This window comes from Phoca vitulina, unplaced genomic scaffold (genome assembly GCF_004348235.1).
Source record: "Phoca vitulina isolate PV1807 unplaced genomic scaffold, GSC_HSeal_1.0 scaffold6, whole genome shotgun sequence".
NCBI lineage: Eukaryota > Metazoa > Chordata > Mammalia > Carnivora > Phocidae > Phoca > Phoca vitulina.
In genome coordinates this window covers 21226771-21251574 of record NW_022589709.1, presented here as the reverse complement: position 1 = coordinate 21251574, position 24804 = coordinate 21226771, and the positions used below count along the sequence as shown (strand labels likewise).

At 39.3% G+C, this 24804-nt stretch overlaps 1 protein-coding gene across 1 annotated transcript in view; it reads right to left on the bottom strand.

Annotated features, from left to right (window-relative positions):
- EPB41L4A (erythrocyte membrane protein band 4.1 like 4A) overlaps positions 1-24804 on the bottom strand; it is a 243427-nt gene that overhangs the window by 130573 nt on the left and 88050 nt on the right. The window contains exon 3 of the mRNA XM_032403864.1: positions 10385-10489. Within this exon, the coding sequence (XP_032259755.1) occupies positions 10385-10489 (105 nt within the window). The remainder of the gene's footprint in view (positions 1-10384; positions 10490-24804) is intronic.

The window sequence follows — 24804 nt, the reverse complement described above, 5'->3', positions numbered from 1 at the left end:
TTTGCTTTTAATTATATAATGATAACCATGGTAATAAAAACTACTCTTATGGCTCAGTAACAATTGCAGCCTGAAGGTCTCATGAAGTAAACTTTTAAAATTTCAATGTGCATGTATGATATTGTTATGGAGAAATATATTTTATTAATAGAAATATAGGAAGAAAATTCTAGGAAGAAAGTGAAATAGAATTCAACTTTAAGGACATAAAAGGAATAAAGAAAAATTTCTGACTTTCATTTGATGAAGAGCTTGTTCACATCTATTTTTTTTACAGGTTGGTGAGTACAAAATTGCTATGCTATATAGACCCACTGGATACATTTAAGAGTAATGTGACATCTGGGCTAAAGCCTTTATTTGTTGGTGCAAGACTCGAGTGCTTTTCCAGCCTCAGTCGTGCAAGCCCATACAGAAAAAGGGGTCAGACACTTAAAGTACTGTGGAATGCTGAGCCCCCTACATGGAGAGCAGCTGTTCTGTGGAGAGTCCCACAGTCCTGTGATGGACTTGACAGGAATGAGAAATAAACTTTTATTAAATCAAAAAAAAAAAAAAAAAAAAAAGTAACGTGACAGATTTTTACAATGTCAGTATTTATAACCCACAAATTTGCATCTATTTAAACTTATGACACAATTTTTATTCTTGACCTAAAATTCTCAACACAAGCACATAGTTTTTTAAAAATTCTGGAAAATCACTACTCTTAAGACAATTCTTTCAATAAGAACAGGTCTGGAGGGTGAGATGATGACTTCAGGTTTGGACATGTTGCGTTTGCGGTACCACCTGACGGACATCCAAGTACAGAGTAAGAGCTAACACTTCTGTTACACTTACCACCAGTTTACAGCACTGGTCTGCAGGTTTTCTACAGACGTCCTTAATCCTTACTACCACCCTTTGAAGTCAGTACTATTAATGTCACCACTTTATAAACGGGGATACTGAGGCACAGAGAAGTTAGGAGACTCACCCAATGCCACACAGCTCTCCCAAGGAGTGGAGTATATATGAATCCAGATAGTCTGGATGAAGAGCCTTTACACAATGTCTCTTGAGATGTCTGGGTTGGAAATACTCATTTGAGGATCATTTGGGTCTTTAGATAGAAATTTAAGCCATGGATATCATATGCTCACTGATATAAGGAATTCTTAATCTCAGGAAACAAACTGAGGGTTGCTGGAGTGGGGGGGGGTGGGAGGGATGGGGTGGCTGGGTGACAGACATTGGGGAGGGTATGTGCTATGGTGAGCGCTGTGAATTGTGCAAGACTGTTGAATAACAGATCTGTACCTCTGAAACAAATAATGCAATATATGTTAAGAAAAAAAAAAGAAGCAGGAGGGGAAGAATGAAGGGGAGGAAATCAGAGGGGGAGAGGAACCATGAGAGATGATGGACTCTGAAAAACAAACTGAGGGTTCTAGAGGGAAGGGGGGTGGGAGGATGGGTTAGCCTGGTGATGGGTATTAAAGAGGGCACGTTCTGCATGGAGCACTGGGTGTTATGCACAAACAATGAATCATGGAACACTACATCAAAAACTAATGATGTAGGGCGCCTGGGTGGCTCAGTTGGTTAAGCGACTGCCTTCGGCTCAGGTCATGATCCTGGAGTCCCGGGATCAAGTCCCACATCGGGCTCCCTGCTCAGCGGGGGGTCTGCTTCTCCCTCTGACCCTCTTCCCTCTTGTGCTGTCTCTCATTCTCTCTCTCAAATAAATAAAATCTTAAAAAAAAAAAAAAAAAAAACTAATGATGTAATGTATGGTGATTAACATAACAATAAAAATTTTTTTAAAAAAAGAAATTTAAGCTGTGGAGCAGATGAGATTAAATAGGAAGAGTGACATATATTTAACAGCAGGAAAATGAGAGCCTCAGGGCTAGGGGTCTCTATGAAGATGCTTCTGGCATTCCATGCCAGGCCCCTGGACTCCTGAAAAGCCTCCAGCCATAGTCTCTCACAGTTTTTTTTCCAGGTACCATTGATGTATTGGTGTCAGTCCTCGCAGGCTGCTGCACTGTTTATGATACTCTTTTTTTTTTTTTTTTTAAGATTTTATTTATTTATTTGACAGAGAGAGACACAGCGAGAGAGAGAACACAAGCAGGGGGAGTGGGAGAGGGAGAAGCAGGCTTCCCCCTGAGCAGGGAGCCTGATGCGGGGCTCAATCCCAGGACCCTGGGATCATGACCCAAGCTGAAGGCAGACACTTAACTGACTGAGCCACCCAGGCGCCCCTATGATATTCTTTTTAAAGTCAAAGGTCTACTGAAGAAAACCTTTCTGCTTCTTGATCTTTCCCCTCTACTTCCCCACCAGATGCTTGAAGACATTTCAGATAGTACAAGTTGTTTTTTTCCCCAATTTTACTGACATAATTGGCATATAACATTATATTAGTCTAAGGTATACAATATAATGATTTGATACATGTACATATTGTGAAATGATCACAATAAGTCAACAACCATCACCCCACCTTTCTTATGATAAGAACTTTTAAGAACCACTCTCTTAGCAACTTTCAAATATACAATACAATATTATTAAATATAGTCACCATGCTGTACATTAATCCCTAGAACTCATAACTGGAAGTTTTTACCTTTTGACCACCTTAACCCACTCCATTCCCCCAAGCCACTGGAAACCACCAGTCTGTTCTCTGTATCTATAAGCTTAGTTTTTGTTTCTGCTTTTTATTTTTATTTTATTTTTTTAAAGAAATTTATTTATTTATTTATTCATTCATTCATTCATTTATTTGAGAGAAAGAGGCAGAGGGAGGGGAGAGGGAGAGAGAGAATCCTCAGGCAGACTCTCTGCTGAGCCCGGAGCCGGAAGTGAATCTCGATCTTACCACCCTGAGATCATTACCTGAGCTAAAATCAAGTATCAGACGTTTAACCGACTGAGCCACCCAGGTGCTTCTCTGTTTTTTAGATTCCACATATAAGTAAGATCATACAGTGCTTGCCTTCCTCTATCTTATTTCACTTGGCATAATGCACTCAAGGGCCATCCATGTTGTCACAAACAGCAGGAGTTTCTTATTTTTACAGCTATATAATATTCCATTTTATATACATATTATATATATGTAACGACATATAACATATATATATATAATCTCACATCTTTATCCATTCATCCATTGATAGACACTTAAGTTGTTTCCATGTCTTGACTATAAAAGTTTCAATGTGTAGGGGTGCCTGGGTGGCTCGGTCGGTCGTTGGGTGTCTGCCTTCGGCTCGGGTCATGATCCCAGGGTCCTGGGATCGAGCCCTACATCGGGCTCCCTGCTCCGCGGGAGGCCTGCTTCTGTTCCCTCTCTCGCTGTGTCTCTCTCTGTCAAATAAATAAAATCTTAAAAAAAAAAAAGTTTCAATTTGTAATAATCCAGCATGACCAACTTCCTGTCTTTCTTTGCAACAAACAACTCACATTATCACTTACACATCTTCTCAGTCATTATGGGTATTTGTCAGAACATAAAGTTATAGAAAGTAAATTTCACACTGCAAAATACAATAAATCAGGATCAAAGAAGAACAGACAGAGAGAGCCTGACTACTAGTGTTCAGTGGATGAGGATCATTTTTGTTCAGTAATACTCTGAGTATTTGGGGACAGAGGGAAGGATACAAATATATACACAGTTTATTTATATTTTTAACGAAAGTATTTCAGAGACAAATAATGCCAAAAGTAATCATATTAATAAACAGGTGAGCCTGTATCCAGTTAGAGCATTAGAAAATCATTGACAAAATCATACCAACATTTTTAGGAAGAGGCAAAGATCAAGACTGAATAGGAACAACCAGAAGAAAACTTGGAAAGTGAAAAACAGGAGAATGTGTCATCATAAGAGCAAAATGAGATTTCAAGAAGGAGCGAGTCCTTAGGGTCAATTCAACCCTAAGGTCAAGAAAGATAAGGGTTGAAAGTATCACCTGGATTTAACAACTAGAGACCCTGAGGACAGTTACAGTGCTATGATAGGTATCAAATCTTGAGCATGCCCAAACCCCGAAGGAAAGGAGGGGGAAAAGGGAGAGGTCTGGAGATACAAAAAAAGAGGTGATAAGATCCAGGTCAGAGGCCCTGGGGCTATTCCACCGTGAAAGGAGAAGGAAGGATAGGTAAGAAGTGACCAAGGGTGTGTGTGGAGGATCAGGAAGCTGGGAAGCTACCACCTGATTGTTCTTATTGTCTTGATGCAGCAAAAGAGTTCGCCGGGGGGAAGAGGATATTCACAAGCTGGCTGTATCTCTGTGCTACGCGTTTCCCTCCTTTGACCTCTGAAGTCATAGGGCAAAAGATCCAACATCCTCATTCTCAAAGCCACGTTGAATTCCATATTCTGAGAAAAGCTCTATATATTGAAAGAGTAATTTGTAAAGGAGCCCCAAGTTCTAACATTAAAGTAAGACATGATAACTGTTCATTTTTTTTTTAAACCAGAAGTAATATTGGGGTATCACATTTCTCCTCATTACTGCTTTCAATATCAATTAGACTCATCTTCCAAAATCTCCAGAGGTCTTAAAGGGTCTGGAGCTTATTTGATTTTGTCTCTTCTATCCTCCAGACTGTTTCCTCCTCTCCCCTACTCCACCTTTTTTAAAAAATATCACCAGCAGTATTTTCATCCATCCTAGTTTCAACACGAAAGGCTTTCTATAGATTTCACACCTTATAATCTACAAAGAACCTTCACATTATCTCTAATTTGGTCCTGTAACAATCTTGAGAGTTGGCAGGAGGGGGAGCATTATTCTTCTCAACATTCAGAAAAATTAAGTGACTTGAACATTCAGAACTCAGACTTGGGTTGTGACTCCACAAAGGCACTTACCTGTTCCACCACATCACGTTCCACTTACAGCAACTTCTGAACACCCAGAAGGTGGCTCAAGTTTCTAACAACCTCAGAGTAATTTCAAATTCACCCAATTATTTCAAGAAGTCTGCACTGTAATTTCAATTCACCTGCCTATCATTAACAGATCTCATCATCCCTCTCCCATAATAAGGAACCTAACTCATCTTTAAAAAGCAACTAATATTGCTCACTGACATCTGGGGATGCACATGCAGCCTTAATCATGGAAAACTCCTGATTATCTACAGGAAGATGTATACTATTATTACCCAGGGAAAATAACCCTCCTTCAAGTTTCTGCCTAATTGGTGAATCCAAACAAGAAAGCCCTTGTATTTCCACTGAGCAAGCAAAAATAAAATGCTTCCCACTGTAACCATGTGTATTAGTTTCTTTTTGCAGCTGTAACAAATTACCATAACCTTGGCCTAAAACAAGAGAAATTTATCATCTTACAATTCTGAACTTCAGAAGTCCAAAATGGTCTCACTGGGTACAACAGACTGAATGTTTGTGCTCGTCCCCACCAAATTCCTATGTTGAAACCCTAATCCTAATACCTAATCCAAATACCTAATATGTTGGAATTTGGAGGTGGGGCCTTTGAGAGGTAATTAGGTCACAAGGGTAGAGCCTTCATGAATGGGATTACAAGAAGAGGTCACAGAGCTAATTAGCTCCCTTTTTGCCATGTGCCGTTACAAGAATTGGATTGTCTACAACCTGGAAGAAGGCTCTCACCGAATCACTCGGGCACTCTAATCCCAGGTTTCCAGCCTCTGAGGTAAGATAAATCAGTATTTCTTGTTCATGTCAAGATGGTCTGACATGATTTGTCAGTGGTGATTTGTTAGAGCAGCCCAAACTAAGACACTGGGCTGTATTTCTTCTGGAAGCTCCAGGACAGAATCTGCTTCCTTTCTTTTTCTGGTTCTAGAGGCTACCTTCATTCTCTGGATCAAGGCCCCCTTCCAGTAATCACATGATTTTGACCTCTGCCTCCATTGTCACATTTCCTTCTCTCTGATTCTCCTGCCTCCCTCTGTCATGTATAAGGAGACTTCTAATTACAGTAATCCTGCTTCAATAATTTAGGATGATCCCTCTATACAAGATTCTTAACTTAATCATACCTGCAAAGTCCCTTCTGCCATGTGATGTTCACAGGTGCTAGGGATTGGGATGATAGGCCAGGAGAAGGCTGGGAACCCATTCAAGGCAAAGACACACCAAGGTGAACTGCTGAGCCATACACCACATACAGAGAATGAGAAGGTGTTCCTGTTGAGCTAGCCATTAAACTGATGATAGGCACTCCTAGAACATACTAGAGAGAGCCAACTTCTCTGGAAGTTCTGCTGTTCTAGATCAATGGTAAGGACTTAAGAGAATTTTAAATATTTACAGCTAGTAAGTGGCAGGGTCCTTCAATAAATCTGGGTTTTTCTGACTCTCATGTGTTCTTGTAATCCCTCTCATCTACCTTAAACCAAGGCTGGGAATTTTCTGTTCAACTGAACCAAGGCCCTGGGAAAAAAAAAAAAAGAGCTACATCCCCTGCACAGACCACTCTGGATCAGGAAAGAACTAGGATGACACAGGCCAAAGCAGAGCAGAAAGTAGGCTATATGCCCAGGCTAAGTGCTCTCCCGTGTGTCTTTAGGAAAAGGAACCACAAGTACATGAACCCCACTGTGTATCTTTAAGGGACTGTTTTATAAAAGTAAGCCTAAATTAACACAGGCAGCATTGTGTTAACTGAGTCTCAATAAGCATGTCTTCATGAAGAAATGTCTTTACTTCCTAGAGGTCCTTTTACAAACCTTACCTGAAAAGTGAAGCAATTATGGTGCCCAGAGTGTTCCAAATCGAGTCAGTTGTACTCCTTGGAGAGCAGTTTGCTTTACCAAGGTTTATTTCTGCCTAGCTGTTCCTCTGCACACATAGGTAACACCTGAATCAATGCATTTATTGCATGAATTTCCCAGGACTTGGTTTTATGAAATGTATAGTTTAATAAAACTTGTATGTTTAATATTCCAGGCAGCAAATTCCCTTTCTCCAGAATTCCTGAGACTATGTGAAAAACAGAAAGCTCTAGCACAGGGCCTGAACATATTAGGCATTCTTTACATTGCTGTTGAGCTACCACATGAAGGCATAAATACACAAAGGCCTAAATAAACTCTCTTGCCCCGGGTCAATCCGAGAAGTCTGCTTGTTGGAAAATACCATTTAACTCCTCTCAACAAACCTTAAGTACGTAAATTGCACAGAAAGAGAATTCCTCAGTATCCTAGGTCTAAAAACCTTTCCATCTTACATGCATTCCGGTCAGGATATGATAGTGGTTGACGGTCTTGGAGATGTGAAGACTTGGGTTTGAATTCTGGTCCTAATACTTGCTGGGTTACGGACCTTGGGGAAGTGGCTTAACTTTTTCAGCTTCCGTTTCTTCATCTCTGGTGGTAGGATAATAATATTTAGCTTGCACAGCTGTTTTGAGCATGTAATGACAACATATGGAAAATGTTCCAGTTTCTGGTACACTAATGACGAGGATGGTGATGGACGGTGGTGATGATGACATGTCTAGATCCAGCCTCTGGCTTACCCTCCTCCTCCAGGACAGACAAGTTCCCTGCTATGTGAGGTCCATGGGTCCCCAGGGACATGCCCTCCCAGTCCACCCCCACCCAGTCTGGGCATGGCCCCAAGGCATGATCTACTGTCAAGGGGAGGGCGGGAGGGAGGGAGTCTAGGGCTTCTCGCTGATGTGAGCCACCTCTTCTTAATCCTCATCTTTCTTCCCTTTTACCCCCAGCTCCTTTTCCCACTTTCTTATTTGCCTCAAGATTTGACCTAAGGGGTCCCTCTCAGGGCCTCAAAGTCTTTTTTTTTTTTTTTAAGATTTTATTTATTTATTTCAGAAAGAGAGACAGCGAGAGAGGGAACACAAGCAGGGGGAGTGGGAGCGGGAGAAGCAGGCTTCCCGCTGAGCAGGGAGCCCGATGCGGGGCTTGATCCCAGGACCCTGGGATCACGACCTGAGCTGAAGGCAGACGCTTAACGACTGAGCCACCCAGGCGCCCTCAAAGTCTTTTCCATGTGGATCTTACTTATTTTAAAGATTGTTACAAAGCATTCCCTCTTAAAAGTAAACCTTTTGGTGCAGAAAAAGCAAAGCAATACACAAAATCTAATCTAATGGATTGTAATTCAGGCAAATTCCTGGAAATCATTAAAGAAAAAATTTTTCACTGTGTCCTGTGCCATTTTAACATAGGGTTATTCTTTAAATGTTTGCCTTAAGTAAGGGCTATGTAGATCTGCTCCTACTAACACAGAAAGAGAAATAGGAATTTGGGTTCATCAACAATTTCCCTAGAAATAAAGTTGAGTCTTGGGTGGTTGCCCGGCTAGAATGAAGAGCCTGCCAGAGCTTTTCCCCCAAGGGAAATCCTTAGTTCTGCCTCAATATCCAAGAAAAGCAAATCAGTAATGGAATCACATTTTCTACCTAGATACACTATCAGCCCTCCAGTATGCTTTGATGAAATGATTATCTAAAGAAGGGGCAAATTTTCATAACCTTCTTACAGTTTCCTACAATTAAAAAAATATATAAGACAATCAGACAATACACTTGAGCATGAAAAGACTAAGGAATGTTTATAAATCACCTCTATTTTATCTTCGTTCACTAGAAATAACTAAATTCAGGAGGCAAAAATGGTTTTTTCATGTGATTTACACACCTGATATCAGGTTCTTATAGTACCAAAAAAACATGACTTAAGAGCTTTCTCCTTCTAACTGTAGTTTCTTCTAAAACCTTCATTGCAAACACATCACAAATGTCAACCCTTAAGAATAAGGTAAGAGAAAAAAAAAATTTTTTTGTTTTAATATAAGCCCTAGAAAGCTTTGAATCAATACCAACTGCTAATTCTTTTTGCAATGATACAAGCCGTTGTTTGAAATTCTCTGGCAGGGTGCCTGGGTGGCTCAGTTGAGATTCTCTGATTTTTCATATATTATTTTTCCTTTGCAAGTTTAAAAAAAAGAGAGATAAGGTCTATATAATTTTAGCAAGACAGTCAATCTTTCCAGGCAAAGTCTGACATACTAGATAAGATCAGGAAACAGTAGTTTTCTCTACTAGGAAAAATGTTCTTTCAAAAATATGAATGTAATGCAAGATAGCTTCTATAGCCTTCAATTTAATCTTTCAATATAGATTTAAAGTTCTGCAGTATTGACTTATGGCCCATACAGGACAGAATTCAGGGAACTCCTGAAGATGTCAATTTCCCTTTCTTTGAAGTGTGCCTTAATGACCGTTTGCCTTTAGAAAGTTATTCCTTTCTAGGGAAAGCTAACCAACACACCCAATTTTTTATTCCTGCTTTGTGAAATCCTCCTGTGAAACAAAACGGATTATGAAACTAGCTCAGGAAAAATCACAATTTATCACCATCAATAGCATTCCATTTGTCTGTCTCTTCTCATCCTAGCACGTTCCTGTGACCGGGGTAGAAAAACCCCACTCAGACAATCATGTGCCTCACTGAATAGACCCCAGATGATCCACTAGAGGCTGGGAGAACTGATGAAGGAAGAGGAGGAAATCTTTATTCTGACAGGAGTTGAGTAACATGAAAAATAAAAGTCAAACGGGACTTTTAAGGTAAGCATATAAGCATTCTGCATAATAAGACTGCGTCTGAGGTTAAGACCTTTCTTAGACTAAAACAAAAGGCACTAATGAATATCCTTTCGTACCCCCAAACCACCACCTCCAAAGTCTTTCTCCTCTGCTCATCATCCAAGAAATAGCTTTTTAGCCTTATAACCATATAGAATCCATACTAACCAATGCAGTGAGTTTCTTAGTAATTCTACCACCCAACCAGCTAGGAAGATGTTAGACCTTCATGAAGACTGACATCAGACACCAAAAGTTTGGTTGCCTTTATTACTTACTCCATCAAGCTCAGGGGTGAAAACCCCTACTTATTTCTTTTATAACTACTCTTCCAACTTCTAAAGCTCAGATAAGCACCTTTTCATACTGTATTTTTTCTCTTTAACCATTTATTTTCTTAAAAGGCAGTAAGTAATATCTGTCACTTCAGAAGACTAGCCACTTGCCTCCTAACACATTACCTGGCTTATTCAGTTCTCCGAACAGCATACATGAAAAGTACGCTCTATGATACAGCTGCAAAAATGTAAACCAGGGAAGTCGTCTACAAAGAGAAGTACGCACATACAAGTTGTGAAACCCGCCACTCTATCGACTTTTGGCAGAAGAGAAAAAAATGCAAAACACATTAGCAAGGAAAAACATGTTCAAGGCTTTCAAAGTCATTTTCAGTGATAAAGAAACTACCTACCTAAAACCGCATCAGCAAAGGCCAAAGAGAGAGTGAAATTTACAACCAGAAAAATTGAATACGAAGTCATTGTACTCACTGTCTGATGGCTTCTGTCACAGTAACGCAGCCCAAAATAATCTATCTCCACAAGGTTTATGTGACGGAATACGTGGTCAAGGACAACAGAACCTTTCGTTGACTTCTGCAAAAATAATTCAAAGTTTTATTTTTTTAACACGGTGTCTCATCTTTCTCAGTGGGACATAGTCACTATGACATAAGTCATCCAGTCTTAGCTTCGCCCACAATGGAAGCGATTTTATTAGCTCACGGTTCCCACTTTAAGTTTTGCCTCAATTACAAAGAAAAGTGGGGCTGCAAGTGTATTAAAGAAATTCCTTTGAAAAAACATTTTTAAACTGTAGTGGGTTTTTAATTAACATGAGCTTCTTTTCTTAGGGGATTGTAAATTACCTTCAGGACAAAATTCTTCTCTTAATAAAGATAATCTTTTATATGAAGAGCATCTAATGAATTCATCAAAAACCACTCACATTGGTTAAAATCCCACAGTTCTTTCACTTTAAAAAGCAATTTTCACCTACAGCATTACTCTCACAACACAGAAGATACACAGAATTAAAATAACAATAGCGAAAGCTTTTATTTTCAATCCTCAACTAATAAACCCATAGATTAAAGCTGCCAAAGTTAATGTTCTGAAAAGCCCTTGTGAAGAAATTTTACTTTATCTCTTTCACATAAGCACAGATATAAAGAGAACATTTCCCCTGGCTGCTTTCTAAGATCTAATATATTAGACCCAATATATTAAATACCAATTATCATATATCTAAAGATAAACATTTATCAGCAAGCACTACTTCACATATCATATTAATCTTGAAAATAATCCATTTCAGAGGTCTACAGATACAGACTTTTCCTTTCTTTTGCCCCACCACTGGCAGGTACAGCAGGGGAGTAAGAGAAATCCCCAAGAAGTCATACACTGCGTTAATGAAGTGTGGTTTTTCAGCTGTGGTTTTCCCCAGAGAATTACCATCACTTGTTTGCTCATATATGGGGAGTATTCAAAATTGCACTGCTTTTAGAAAATGGAGTTGTAACGTAAGGGAAATGTTTTGATTAAATGTATTGTAAAATGGATAAGAGATGATAAAAGCACACACTGAGAGAAGACCATTCTTGTTACAAATCCCAAAGGTAGTTTTGTTTCCTTCTAAATTACCTTGGTTAAGCTTAATTGGTGTCTTTTTCAAAATCCATTGGATAATTCATAAACAAAAAGCCCTTCCATGATGGATCTTTGGTTTGGGACATGTTCTCCTATAATAACAATACCACATCCAATCAATGTTCCTTTGTGCTCATGTACTTACATGTTTAGCTAGGGTAAAAATCTGGAAGTAAAATTACTCTTTCTAAGGATGCACATACTTACAATGGGCACCGCCAAGAAGACCATTACAATTTATTCAATGAAAGGACATTTCCCCATACCTTTGCCAACATTTGGTTGAGTAAAATTCTCCCCATCTGACTGAACAAAAATGAGGGGAGAGGGTAACTGTTTTAATTTGCATTTTCCTGACACTTAACAAAGTAAGTGCTCCATCATCTGCTTACTAACCAATTGCACTTCTTAGCATTTGGGTTAGGCATTCTCTAACCTGAAGTTTATGAGCAAATTCTCCTAAGTATAATACTTGCACAATTTTTTTTTAAAAGATTTATTTATTTATTTGAGAGAGAGAGCATGTGTGCAAATGGGAGGGGCAGAGGGAGAAGGAGAGAGAATCTTAAGACTCCACACCTAGTGCGGAGCCTGACACAGGGCTCAATCTCACAACCCTGAGATCAGGACCTGAGCCGAAATCTAGAGTCAGACGCTTAACTGGCTATGCCACCCAGATGCCCCTGTACAATTTTACCTTGTATACTTAGCCCTTTATTCCATCTGTAAATTATTTTTGTACTTGGGATAAGGGCCTAACTTTGTTTCCAAATGGATAGACATTTTACTGAAAAGGTCATCATTTCTCTTTTGATATGATAAAAACTTCATCATCTACTAAATTAGCCCTTAATCTTTCCCACAGATTATTCCTGAACCAATCCTCCAAGATTTTAATAATTCAGTTTTAATGTAATTTGTTGGAATCCACCATTCTTTTCTAAAATTGTCTTTGCAAATTCTTAGACATTTTTCTTTATTAGAGGACATTTAGTAGCAGGTTGCTTTTTCAGTTTTTATTTAAATTCCAGTATTGTTAACATACAGTATTATATTAGTTTCCAGTGTACAATATAGTGATTCAACACTTCCATACATCACTGGGTGCTCATCACAACAAGTGCACTCCTTAATCCCCATCACCTGTTTCACTCATCCCCCTCACCCCACTTTCCCTCTGGTAACCATCAGTTTGTTCTCAATAGTTAAAGAGTCTATTCCTTGGGGCGCCTGGGTGGCTCAGTCGTTAGGCGTCTGCCTTCGGCTCAGGTCATGATCCCAGGGTCCTGGGATCGAGTCCCACATCGGGCTCCCTGCTCAGTGGGGAGCCTGCTTCTCCCTCTCCCACTCCCCTTGCTTGTGTTCCCTCTCTCGCTGTCTCTCTCCCTCTGTTGAAAAATAAATAAAATCTTAAAAAAAAAAAAAAGAGTCTATTCCTTGGTTTGTCTATTTTTCTCCCTTTGCTTGTTTGTTTTGTTTCTTAAATTCCACATGAGTGAAATCATACAGTATTTGTCTTTCTTTGACTGACTTATTTCACTTAACATTGTTCTGAGGTCAATCCATGTTGTTGCAAATGGCAAGATTTCATTCTTTTTTATGGCCAAATAATATTCCATTGTAGGGGCACCTGGATGGCTCATTCAGTGAGCATCCATCTGACTCCTGATTGCAGCTCAGGTCATGATCTCAGGGTCCTGGGATAAAGCCCCATGTCAGGCTCTGCACTCAGCAAGGAGTCGGCTGGAGATTCTCCTCTCTCTACCTTTGCCCCTCCCCCCTTAAATAAATACATAAATCTTAAAAAAAAAAAAATATTCCAGGAGTGCCTGTATGGCTCAGTTAAGCGTCCAGCTTACTCCATGCTGGGACATGGAGCCTACTTAAGATTCACTCTCTCCCTCTTCCTCTGCCCCTCCCCCCCTTAAAAAATTCCATTGTGTATATATACCACTTCTTCTTTATCCATTCATCTATTGACTGGACACTTGGGCTGCTTCCATAGTTTGGCTATTGTAAGTAATGCTGCAATAAACACAGGGGTGCATATATCCCTTTGAATTAGTGTTTTTGGATTCTTTGGGTAAATACCCAGTAGTGTGATTGCTGGATTGTAAGGTAGTTCTAATTTTAACTTTTTGAGGAACCTCCATACTGTTTTCCACAGTGGCTGCACCAGTTACATTCCTACCAATGGTTCAAGAGGGTTCCCCTTTCTCCACATCCTTGCCAACACCTGTTGTTTCTTGTGTTTTTGATTTTAGCCATTCTGACAGGTATGAGGTGATATCTCATTGTAGTTATGATTTATATTCCCCTGATGTGTCTGTTGGCCATCTGTATGTCTTTGGAGAAATGTCTGTTCAGGTCTTCTGCCCAGTTTTAAATGAGATTTGTTTTTTTCAAGTTGTTTAAGTTCTTTATATATTTTGGATACTAACCCTTTATCAGATATGCCTTTTGCAAATATCTTCTCCCATTCTGTAGGTTTCCTTTTAGTTTTGTTGTTTCCTTCACTGTGCAGAAGCTTTTTATTTTGATGTAGTCCCAATAGTTCATTTGTGCTTTTGTTTCCCTTGCCTCAGGAGACATATCTAGAAAGAAGTTGCTATGGCCAATGTCAAAGTGGTTACTGCCTGTGTATCAGGTCTCACATTCAGGTTTTTAATCCATTTTCAATTTATGTTTATATATGGTGTAAGAAAGTGGTCAAGTTTCATTCTTTTGCATGTTGCTGTCCAGTTTTCCCAACACCATTTGTCGAAAAACACTGTCTTTTTTCCATTGCATATTCTTTATTGTTATTAACCATATAATTGTGGGGTTTTTTTCTGGGTTTTTTCTATTCCACTGATCTATGTGTCTACATGCCAATACCATACTGTTTTGATAACTACAGCTTTGTAATATAACTTGAGGTCCAGAATTGTGATTCCTCCAGCTTTGCTTTGCTCTTTCAAGATTGCTTTGGCTATCTGGGGTCTTTTGTGGTTCCATACAAATTTAGGATTCTTTGTTCTAGTTCTGTGAAAAATGCTATTGGTTATTTTGATAGGGATTGCATTAAATGTACAGATTGCTTTGGGTTGTATAGACATTTTAACAATATTTGTTCTTCCAGTCCATGAGCATGGAATGTCTTTCCATTTCCTTGTGCCGCCTTCAATTTCTTTGATCAGTGTTTTATAGTTTTCAGAGTACAGGTCTTTCTGCTCTTTGGCTAGATTTATTCCTAAGTATGTTATTATTTGGGGTGCAATTAAAAACAAAAATGTTTTAATTTCTCCTTCTGCTGCTTCATTATTAGTGCAGAGAAATGCAACAGATTTCTGTACATTGGTTTGTAATCTCTGACTTTACTGGATTTGTTTATCAGTTCTAGCAGGTTTTTTTGGTGGAGTCTTTTGGGTTTTCTATATATAGTGTCATGTCATCTGCAAATAGTCAAAGTTTTACTTCTTCCTTACCAATTTGGATGTCTTTTATTTCTGTTTGTTGTCTGTTTGCTGTGGCTAGGACTTCCAGTACTATGTTGAATAAAAGAGGTGAAAGTGGACATCCTTTTCATGTTCCTGACCTTAGGGAAAAAGCTCTCCATTTTTCCCCACTAAGGATGATGTTCAGCTTGCTAATTTAATAAATAATTCTGTTGGGGTTTTGACTGGAATTAAATTGAATTGATAGACTGGATGACTTGGGGAGTAATGATAGCATATTTACAAAGTGAAACCTATATGGTTTTCTTTTATGTTCTTCAAGGATGTTTTATACTTTTTTTCATGTAGGTCTTACAAAATTCTACTCAAGCTTTATGGCAGGCAAAATTTACAAAGTGCCCTCTCCCCCAAAATAAATCCTGTTCTAATCCCTGGAGCTGATAAAATGAACTGTCAGTACTATGACTGTGTTATGTTATAGGTCACAGTTGGCCTTAATATCAGGAGATCATTAGAGTGGATCTGACCCAATCACGTGGGCCCTAACAAGCAAAACACTTTCTCCATCAAAAGAGAAAGGCAGAAGGGAAGTCAAAGATTTTTCAAAGCATATAAAAAAACTCCACGGGTCCTTGCCACTTGAAAGATGGAGGGAGCATCTGAGATAGCAATGCTAGCAGCCTCAAGGAGCTGAGAGTAGGCTCCAAGTAAGGAAATGGGAACCTCGGTCCTAAAGCCACAAAAACTGGATTTAGCTAACAACCTGAGTTTGGAAGCAGATTCCTCCCCAGAGCCTTCAAACAAGCACTCAGACAACCAACACCTTGATTTTAGCCTTCTGAGATTAAGCACAGAACCCAGTCATGCTATCCTGGATTTCTGACCTACAGAATGGTGAGATAATAAATGGGGGTAGATTTAAGCTACTAATTTGTAGAAATTTGTTATGCAGCAACACAAAACTAATATAGGCTTATTCTTAGCTATTTTATAGTTTTATTGTTGTTATATTATACCTTCTGATTTCTAATATATTAGCAATTAATTCTTCCACATTGGTCTATTCACAGCCATCTTGCTAAACTTGTTTCGGTGAAAAGAATTTGTCCATGAATCTTTTTAGATAACCACATTTTCTACAAATAGTAAGTTGTTCTAGTTCTTTCTTTTCCAAATTCCTCCTCCATATTTATTTCTTTTTCTTACTGCATTAGTTGGGGCCTCAACAGAAGGATGACTGGTAGTTGTGAGAACAATGATCCCAAACTTCTTCCTAACTTTAATGTAATTGCTTCTAAAATTTCATCACTAAGTATATACCGGCTGTTACGTACCCCTTGTATCTACTCTTTATCAAATAGAAGGTTTTTTTATTCCTCTTTTCGTTTTTGTTATGTTTCTTTTTTTTTTTTTTAAAGATTTTATTTATTTCCTTGACAGAGAGACACAGCGAGAGAGGGAACACAAGCAGGGGGAGTGGGAGAGGGAGAAGCAGGCTTCCCGCCGAGCAGGGAGCCCGATGTGAGGCTCGATCCCAGGACCCTGAGATCATGACCTGAGCCGAAGGCAGACGCTTAACGACTGAGCCACCCAGGCGCCCTATTCTCTTATTTTTTTTTAAGATTTTATTTATTTATTTGACAGAGAGAGACACAGCGAAAGAGAGAACACAAGCAGGGGGAGTGGGAGAAGGAGAAGCAGGCTTCCTGCTGAGCAGGGAGCCCAATGTGGGGCTCGATCCCAGGACCCTGGGATCATGACCTGAGCTGAAGACAGACGCTTAACGACTGAGCCACCCAGGCGCCCCTGTTTTGATTTTTTAATTAAGAATGGGTGGTAATTTTATCAAGTCATTTATGGGAATCTGAAAGGACAAAAATCATGTAATCATCTATGAGTTACATTAAAAGAATTTCTTTTTTTTTTTTTTTTAAGATTTTATTTATTTATTTGTCAGAGAGAAAGAGAGAGAGCACAGGCAGGGGGAGTGGCAGGCAGAGGGAGAAGCAGGCTCCTGGCTGAGCAGGGAGACGGATGCGGGGCTCAATCCCATGACCCTGGGATCATGACCTGAGCTGAAGGCAGACGCTTAACCGACTGAGCCACCCAGGCGTCACACATTAAAAGAATTTCTAATATCAAATATTCTTCATAAAGAATTTTCCAGTTTAGTTCTTTTGTTCTAGGTATGTAATATCAAACCCCCACCCTACTTGGAAAGAATCCCCCACCATTTGAGTCTTGGTAGAGGCAGGAAACAGACCCCATCCCACAACTCTTGGCAGCTGAGCCACAGCACATGACCTGGTTTCACAGCCAAGGACTCTGATGTCTGAACAAGTGATGCAAAGACAGATGAAGACCTGAGAATTCATTCATGACAATGGCTCCCGTTGGTAGGGTGTCCAACAGCAGAGGCATGCAGAGGTGAAATCAAATGGAACAGGGAGCAGTGGTGACTGATTCCTAAGCCAGGTTCCCCAGCATTCTTGAGGTATTAAAGGGAAGCAGCCAGGCAATCCACCAGCTTCCCTTCCCTTGCCCCACAGGAACACTGATTGTGTACGTTTGGACCTAAGAGCCATGCCAGGGTCCTCAGTAAAAATCCTAAGAATACAGAAAATTGGGTCCAATGGTATACTCAAAATATCACGAATACCAACAGTTTATCGTAGGAATGGAAGTGCAACAGGCAGATTTCTTGGCTGCCAACAGTAATAGATGACTCTGACAAAGTAACCAAGGAAGTTCACTGAAGGACACTGGTTGTCTTACAGTCTCTATGGTGCCACCCTGATGGTCTCTTGGGTCTTCTCCCAATCCCAATACAGCCACAATCACTAAGCATGCAGCCACCCTTCACCCATCACCACCTCCCTCCCGTGGTTCAGCGCATATTTTGAGCTCCAGTTTTCACCTACAATTGTTTCACATTTGCCTTTTGCCTCAGGAAATTCTTTTTAGTAATTTCTGGCTGACTGAGATCCGTCTTTCTTACTTTCTAGAATGCTGTGGAAAATGCATGCCTATCTTTCCTCTTACTTCAAGGCTGACATACGAGCCTAGTGTTCCATCTCGATCTAATCTCTCCTCTGGATCCGTTCTCCTATCCAGGAACAGACAGAGTAAATAGAACAAGTAGAACCACACAACTCCACCTAATTCCTCTATCCCAAGCAGGTGAAAAAGTGCTTCATGAACAGAAGAGGAATGAATTATGCTTGAAATTTCAGCACTGAAATGGGGCAGAGTTTTTAGAGAAAAAAAAATATGTATATATATATATATATATAAATATATATATATATACACATATACACATAAATCAAGGCTATCTTTGTGAAAAACACTTTATGCCTATAATTCCACAAAATGTTAGTTGCTTCATACATATAATCTATTTATAAAGCGTAAATAATAGCCTACTCATGAAGAATATACACAAAAGCAAGCTTGGAAAACCAACTTAGCAGTTTGGAAAGTAGATGGAAATAGCAGAAGTTTCATGCACAGAAGGAATCACCCTTTTCCAAAACTATCACTCCAAAAATATCAAAACATAGTCTGTCGATCCTCTGTAACAGTTTTTTATTTATATAGAATCTGGTGCTGAAAATTCTTTACAAAGAATTTCATCCTTTAGTTCCTTGTTATCCTCTACAGAGAAACCACAAGGAAAACATGTGGTGTTACACAATGAATCCAAAGCTGACCTAAGAAAAAACATGGGATCTCATGATTCCCTCTACAGATTTGTGTAAGTTGTAGTTCTACATATGAACATGGAGCAGAGGCAGATGAACCTCAGAAATACTATATTTCTGTCCCTACTTCAAGCACATATGTACTTGAAAACCTCTTAACTTCTCATCTCTCATACTGTAATATGACAAGACTCAGAAACCATGGGTGTCAGCAGTCAGTTAGCTACTGGGGTCCGGGGTACATCACCAGCTCACATTTCTGCCAGTCCTGCCCTAACGGGCCCCCCCCCTTCCAATCACCCTGTCCCCAATTTGTATTCCATTATTTATGCCTCCTGCTCTTATGGATAAATGCACTCTTCATGTGGATTCTCCACAGAGACTGCCTGTGGGCTGTATTTTGCAGTTCAGATTCATAGTCTTCAAGCTCAGAAGAAATCATCCTTGAATAAAGAAATTAAGAAGTGACAGAGAATGGACATGAGAGCCAAAGTAAGAACGAGAAGTACACTAGGCAAGGAACAGGCCACTTGCAGGATTTATTACTAGAAAAGGACAATACCATCGAGGATATAATGAAAGAAACATGACTTCAAATATTTATTGAGTACCCATTACATGTCAGCAAATGATTAATCTCCAGAAGATGGAAAAAGCATGCTAACAAATGCCGGAGAACAAGATGCACCCAGACCATAATACAAAGAACCTCAATGGGGGAAGCAGTTCATTGCCCTGTCAGAACCCTGGAGAAGTCTTGGGGCTAAGGAGTGACTAAGAAACTTCTAGAAAGTGAGACAAAGAAGGACTTGGTTATCATCAGAAGCTTTTTTACACATTTGACTAGTTACCATGCAGGCATTTTACTTGCATTAAAATATGTTTTAAAAGAAAAAGTATGCCAAAGTAGAAAGTAGTCATTACCTGTTTTTGTTCATGGAGGTTAATTGTTTTGTGGATTTGGTTGATGTACTGTGAAGTGGTAAGTAAGGAAGATGCATGGAGACAAAATAAGGATATGGTATTTAGCTGTCAATTTGTTGACCACATTTATAAACAATTCATACTCCCCATTTTTCCCCTCCCCAAAAAAAGGCTACTTTAAGACTTTTTTTTTTTTAAGATTTTATTTATTTATTTGACAGAGAGAGACATGGCGAGAGAGGGAACACAAGCAGGGGGAGTGGGAGAGGGAGAAGCAGGCTTCCCTCTGAGCAGGGAGCCCGATGCGGGGCTCGATCCCAGGACCCTGGGATCATGACCTGAGCTGAAGGCAGACGCTTAACGACTGAGCCACCCAGGTGCCCCTACTTTAAGACTTTTTAATCTGAATTCTTCCCAAGCTCCTTGGACAGGTAGCCCATTACAGGCTACTATGCACCAGTGTGGAGGCTACGTGCACCCAAGTCTTTAAAATGCTGAGACATGGGGCTTCACCTCTATGTCAGATGGGTTTGTTTCATTTTAAGTTTAAGGAAAACTTTTTTCTTAACTTTACTTCTTTCAGTACTTGGCAAAAAAAAGGCAAGAATGGGATTGTGTTTAGCACCATCAGTTGTTTCTGATCATTTCTAGAAGAAATCTACCAAAATGAGAAACTCATCGACATACTACAAAGTAAGATGCAACTGCAATCACAGCACTTAGCAACATGTCCAGGGACTTTCACAAAGATCAATAAATTACAATGTGGTCTTAGACACATAATGGATCTCCACAAGTAAGACTTGAGAGAATGAGCCGAGTGGCAACACAGCTATCAAGAAAGGAATTCTTCAGGGCTCCTTGGGCCTTGGCCTGCCTGCACTATTCTATCTCTGGACTATCTTTCTTGCTCTGGCATCGTTAAAAACCCCACTTAATCCTTCAAGATCCTGTTCAAATGCCACCTTCTCCACGAAGCCTGTCCTCATCTCCTCAACCTTATTATGACCTCTCCCTCCACCTAACCTCTAATTTTTGCCTGCCTTTGAGACTTAAACTTTGTTAAAGCGATTGCTTACTTCTCTTCACTTTTCTACTAATATTTAGACATTTTGAAAGCAGGTGCTGAGGACTACACACCACTTCCTTTCCATGCAGTTCAAGGATTTACACATAGTCAGAACTCCCTAAAAATTCTTTGAATTAATACTAAGAGCCAACAAATAAGGAAAAGGGAAGTGCAATGCTGGAAACATGGTGGCCTGTGACTTATACCTTGATTCATCTGTTGTAAAGATTTCTATTTTCCTGACCAGTCAGACCTATGAAAACAGAAAGATGGATGGACTCATTTATCTTGACCTCAGTAGATCAGCTGAGTCAAAACTACACAGTTTACTTTTAGTTACACATTTGTTTCAGTGTTCTGTAATTCCAACAAACTCAATGGACTCTAAAGGTAGTTTAAGAAATAAGTCTTAGATTTGAAACTTAAAAGATATGAAAAAATAAAGGGGCCCTATAGTAAATGTTTATATAGAAAGCTTATATAGAGATATATAGTTTTCCTTATGCAATAAAATAAATCTGACAGGATTTTTGTTTGCTATCAAGGAAATCAAGAGATTGGATATGAGGCAGTAAGAAGAAAATCAAGAAAGAAGTATCTGACTTTTTCCAACTCCACTCAGAAAAAATTCATTTAATGTTACAAGATATTAATTTACTTTTCAAATGAGAGTAAATGCCTGTGACATATTTCTGGATTGTGAATTAGATGCCACTTAAACCTCAGCAAATAGAGATAGATTACTTTTATTACTAACACACTAGCAGCATTCTGTAAAGAACAGAGCTACAAGAGGCTCATAATCTTGAGAAAGACTGCCAAATAGGACAAGTTTATTTGAAAATACCATCAGTGAGGCTTTCAACCAGAACAAAGAATTCTTCGAATGAGTAATAACACCTTTGCAGATTAACAGGACATTACAAACCAGAAAGGCAGGTTTTTACCAGCTGCGCAGGATGACAACTATTATATTTCAGACAGTTTACTCCTTCACAAAGGGGAAATGAACCCTTTAAAAAATTTTTTTAAATGAACCCTAAAAAAAAATTAATGTTATGCCTTTAAAAATGCACTATATTTTTATTTAGTGTTTTTCGTGGGAAAACATAAATCATGTTACATTTTTTTAGCTCAGGCCTGTTAGGATAAGGCAAAGTAGGAGCATGAAGGAGAGATTCTTCAGGCACCAATAGTAATTGCTTCTCAGACCAAGTGTTGTTAACTACCATCTGATGGTTTTTGACTAAGTTACCTTTTTTTTTTTTGACTAAGTTACCTTTATCCTCTAAGTGAGGAATCTATGAAGAAAACCCTCTTTTAGTGATTAAAAAAAAAAGTAAAATGTTTGTTTATCAAGATACTGTTTATATCTTTCACATATAAAAGTTCAGAGGCGTCTGGGTGGCTCAGTCGGTTAAGCATCTGCCTTCGGCTCGGGTCGTGATCCCAGGGTCCTGGGATCAAGCTTGCTTCTCCTCCCTCTGCCCCTCCCCACTGCTTGTGTGTGCGCATGTGCACTCACTCACTCTCTCTCTCTCTCTCTCTCAATAAATAAAATCTTTAAAAAAAAAAGTTTGTTCACACAGATACATTTTTCTTAGACTTATCTAATGGTTCAGCCAATCTATTGCTGTGTAACCAGTCACCTCAAAACCTAGTAGTTTAAAGCAACAATTTGCTCATGACTCTGGGTCAGGCTCAGAAGGGAAAGACGGCATCTGTTCCATCTGGTGTTGGCTAGAGAGGTTCACTTGAGCTCAAGAACCCAAGATGGCTTCATTCACATACTGACACCCCACCTGGGGTGAGGAATGACTGGAGGCTGGCTTGGCCTCTGTCCTTCTCTTCACTGTCTCTCATCATCTAAGGCCTCTCTCTTCAGAAGGGTAGTCTACCATGGTGACTGAGGGCTCTGGGACCACAAAAGTAGAAGCTGCCAAGTTTCTTAAGGCCCACACCTGGCACAGCCCCCCCGTGCTACACTCTCTTAGTCAAAGCAAGTCACAGGGTCATCCCAGATGGAAAGGGAGGGGAAACAGACGCCATCTCTTAATAAGAGGAATAACAAGGAAGGATCACTGGCGGCCATCCTTGCAGACAATCTACCAACTGAGCCATCCAAGTGCCCTGGTCCTCAGTAATTCTAAAGCATGTAAGGAAATCCTGAGACAGAAAAACTTGAGAACTGCCTTACTATACTAACAAGGGTGCATTCTTGATGACACATATTATGAAATAGATTGTGTTCTTGATTCTTATGTATTTGGGGAGACTTGTAAACCCTTCTTCATTTTATAGATGAGGGCACTGGGACCCACGAGATGAATGAGCTGCCCACAGGTCACAGGGCTAGCTACCTGAAGTTCTAGGAATAGAACCAATGCCACATGATTGCCACTGTACAAACATCTACCTCTGTCTCTTACAGATCTTGTTAGAACAGGAGTTCATAAAAAATCTTGTCAGTAATAAAATAAAATCAAAAGAAAAAACCAAGCAGTCCACAAGGAAGCTCAGAGATCAAATAACAGATAGCAGCATTTTTTGCCAAAAGAAAGCATAATTTCCAGAGTGGAGAGCTATTTTCAACTAACATAAAGCATACTCTTTAGTTTCATCAAATTTGCACTAAAAAATTAAGTCCCAATAAATAGAAATGCCTGCAACACAAGTCAAATTTTTATCTTTCTCCTATATGTCTTGGACATCTTCTTAAATGTTTCAAATTCATGAATGTTATGAATCTCAAAAAATAATCTTTCCAAACGCACTATGGTATCCTGAATTAGATTCTGGGACCAAAAAGAGGACATTTCAAAACTTGAAATCCAAAAATAATCCATAGTTTAGTTACTAGTATTGTATACAGTGAATTGGCTGTATTATTTCCTGGTTTTGACAAATATAACATGATTATATAAGATGTTAACATTAGAGGAAGCTAGTGAAGGGTGTTCAGGAACTCTCTGTTTGCAATTCTTCTGTAAATCTGATTTGAAATTTAACCTCTTATCTGTAATGAATAGAATGGAACAGAAACCCTATCAATCCATTCTATTTATTACAGATCAGAGTAAAATCAACAGTGAAACATCAGAAAATATAAAACATTTCACAACCTAGGACTTTATTTTCTTTAACAAAAAGGAAAAATGGATTATATAGCTTCAAAATTAAATCCCTGAGAATTCATTAATAACCTTGATTTAGGACATTTAAGTGATTATTTTTAAGCTCATAAGCCTTGTAGAGCAGAACGTGTTAAGCCAAAGATCTGCTTTACAAATATAATCCCTCACTTAAGATACAATCATTTAAACTTTAATTTGAATGATGAAAAGATGATTTCAAACTTTAAATGTACTATGTTTATTACTATTATTAATTTAAGTAGGCTCCACACCCAGCGTGGAGCCCAATGTGGGGCTTGAACTCACGACCCTGAGATCAAGACCTGAGCTGAGATCAAGAGTCAGACGCTTAACCGAGTCACCCAGGTGCCCCTATACTGCTTATTATTAACAACTATAAATTCAGAACTAAAAACAATATCCTATTTTGTATAGAAGGTTTAGTTTTCTGTTTTGTTTTTTTTTTTAAGATTTTATTTATTTGACAGAGAGAGACACAGCGAGAGAGGGAACACAAGCAGGGGGAGTGGGAGAAGCAGGTTTCCCGCCAAGCAGGGAGCCCGATGTGGGGCTTGATCCCAGGACCCTGGGATCATGACCTGAGTGGAAGGCAGACACTTAATGACTGAGCCACCCAGGTGCCCCTAGTTTTTTTTTTTTTTTCTTTAAGATTTTATTTATTTGAGAGAGAGAGAGAGAGAGAGCATGAACAAGAGGGGAGGGACAGAGGGAGAAGGAGAAGCAGACTCCTCACTGAGCAGGGAGCCCTGCATCAAGTTCCCTGCTCGAGGGAGTCTGCTTCTCCGTCTGCCCCTCACCCCACTCATGCTCGCTCTGTCTCTCAAACAAATAAATAAAATCTTCAAAAAATAAAAATCTGTTCATCTCATACTCAGTTTTTTCCAGGTATGGTGCAGTGAAGATTGCTGCCAACTTGTTGACTCTCTTCCCATCAAGAGGTGGGTCTAATTCTCCTCCTTGATTCTGGCCT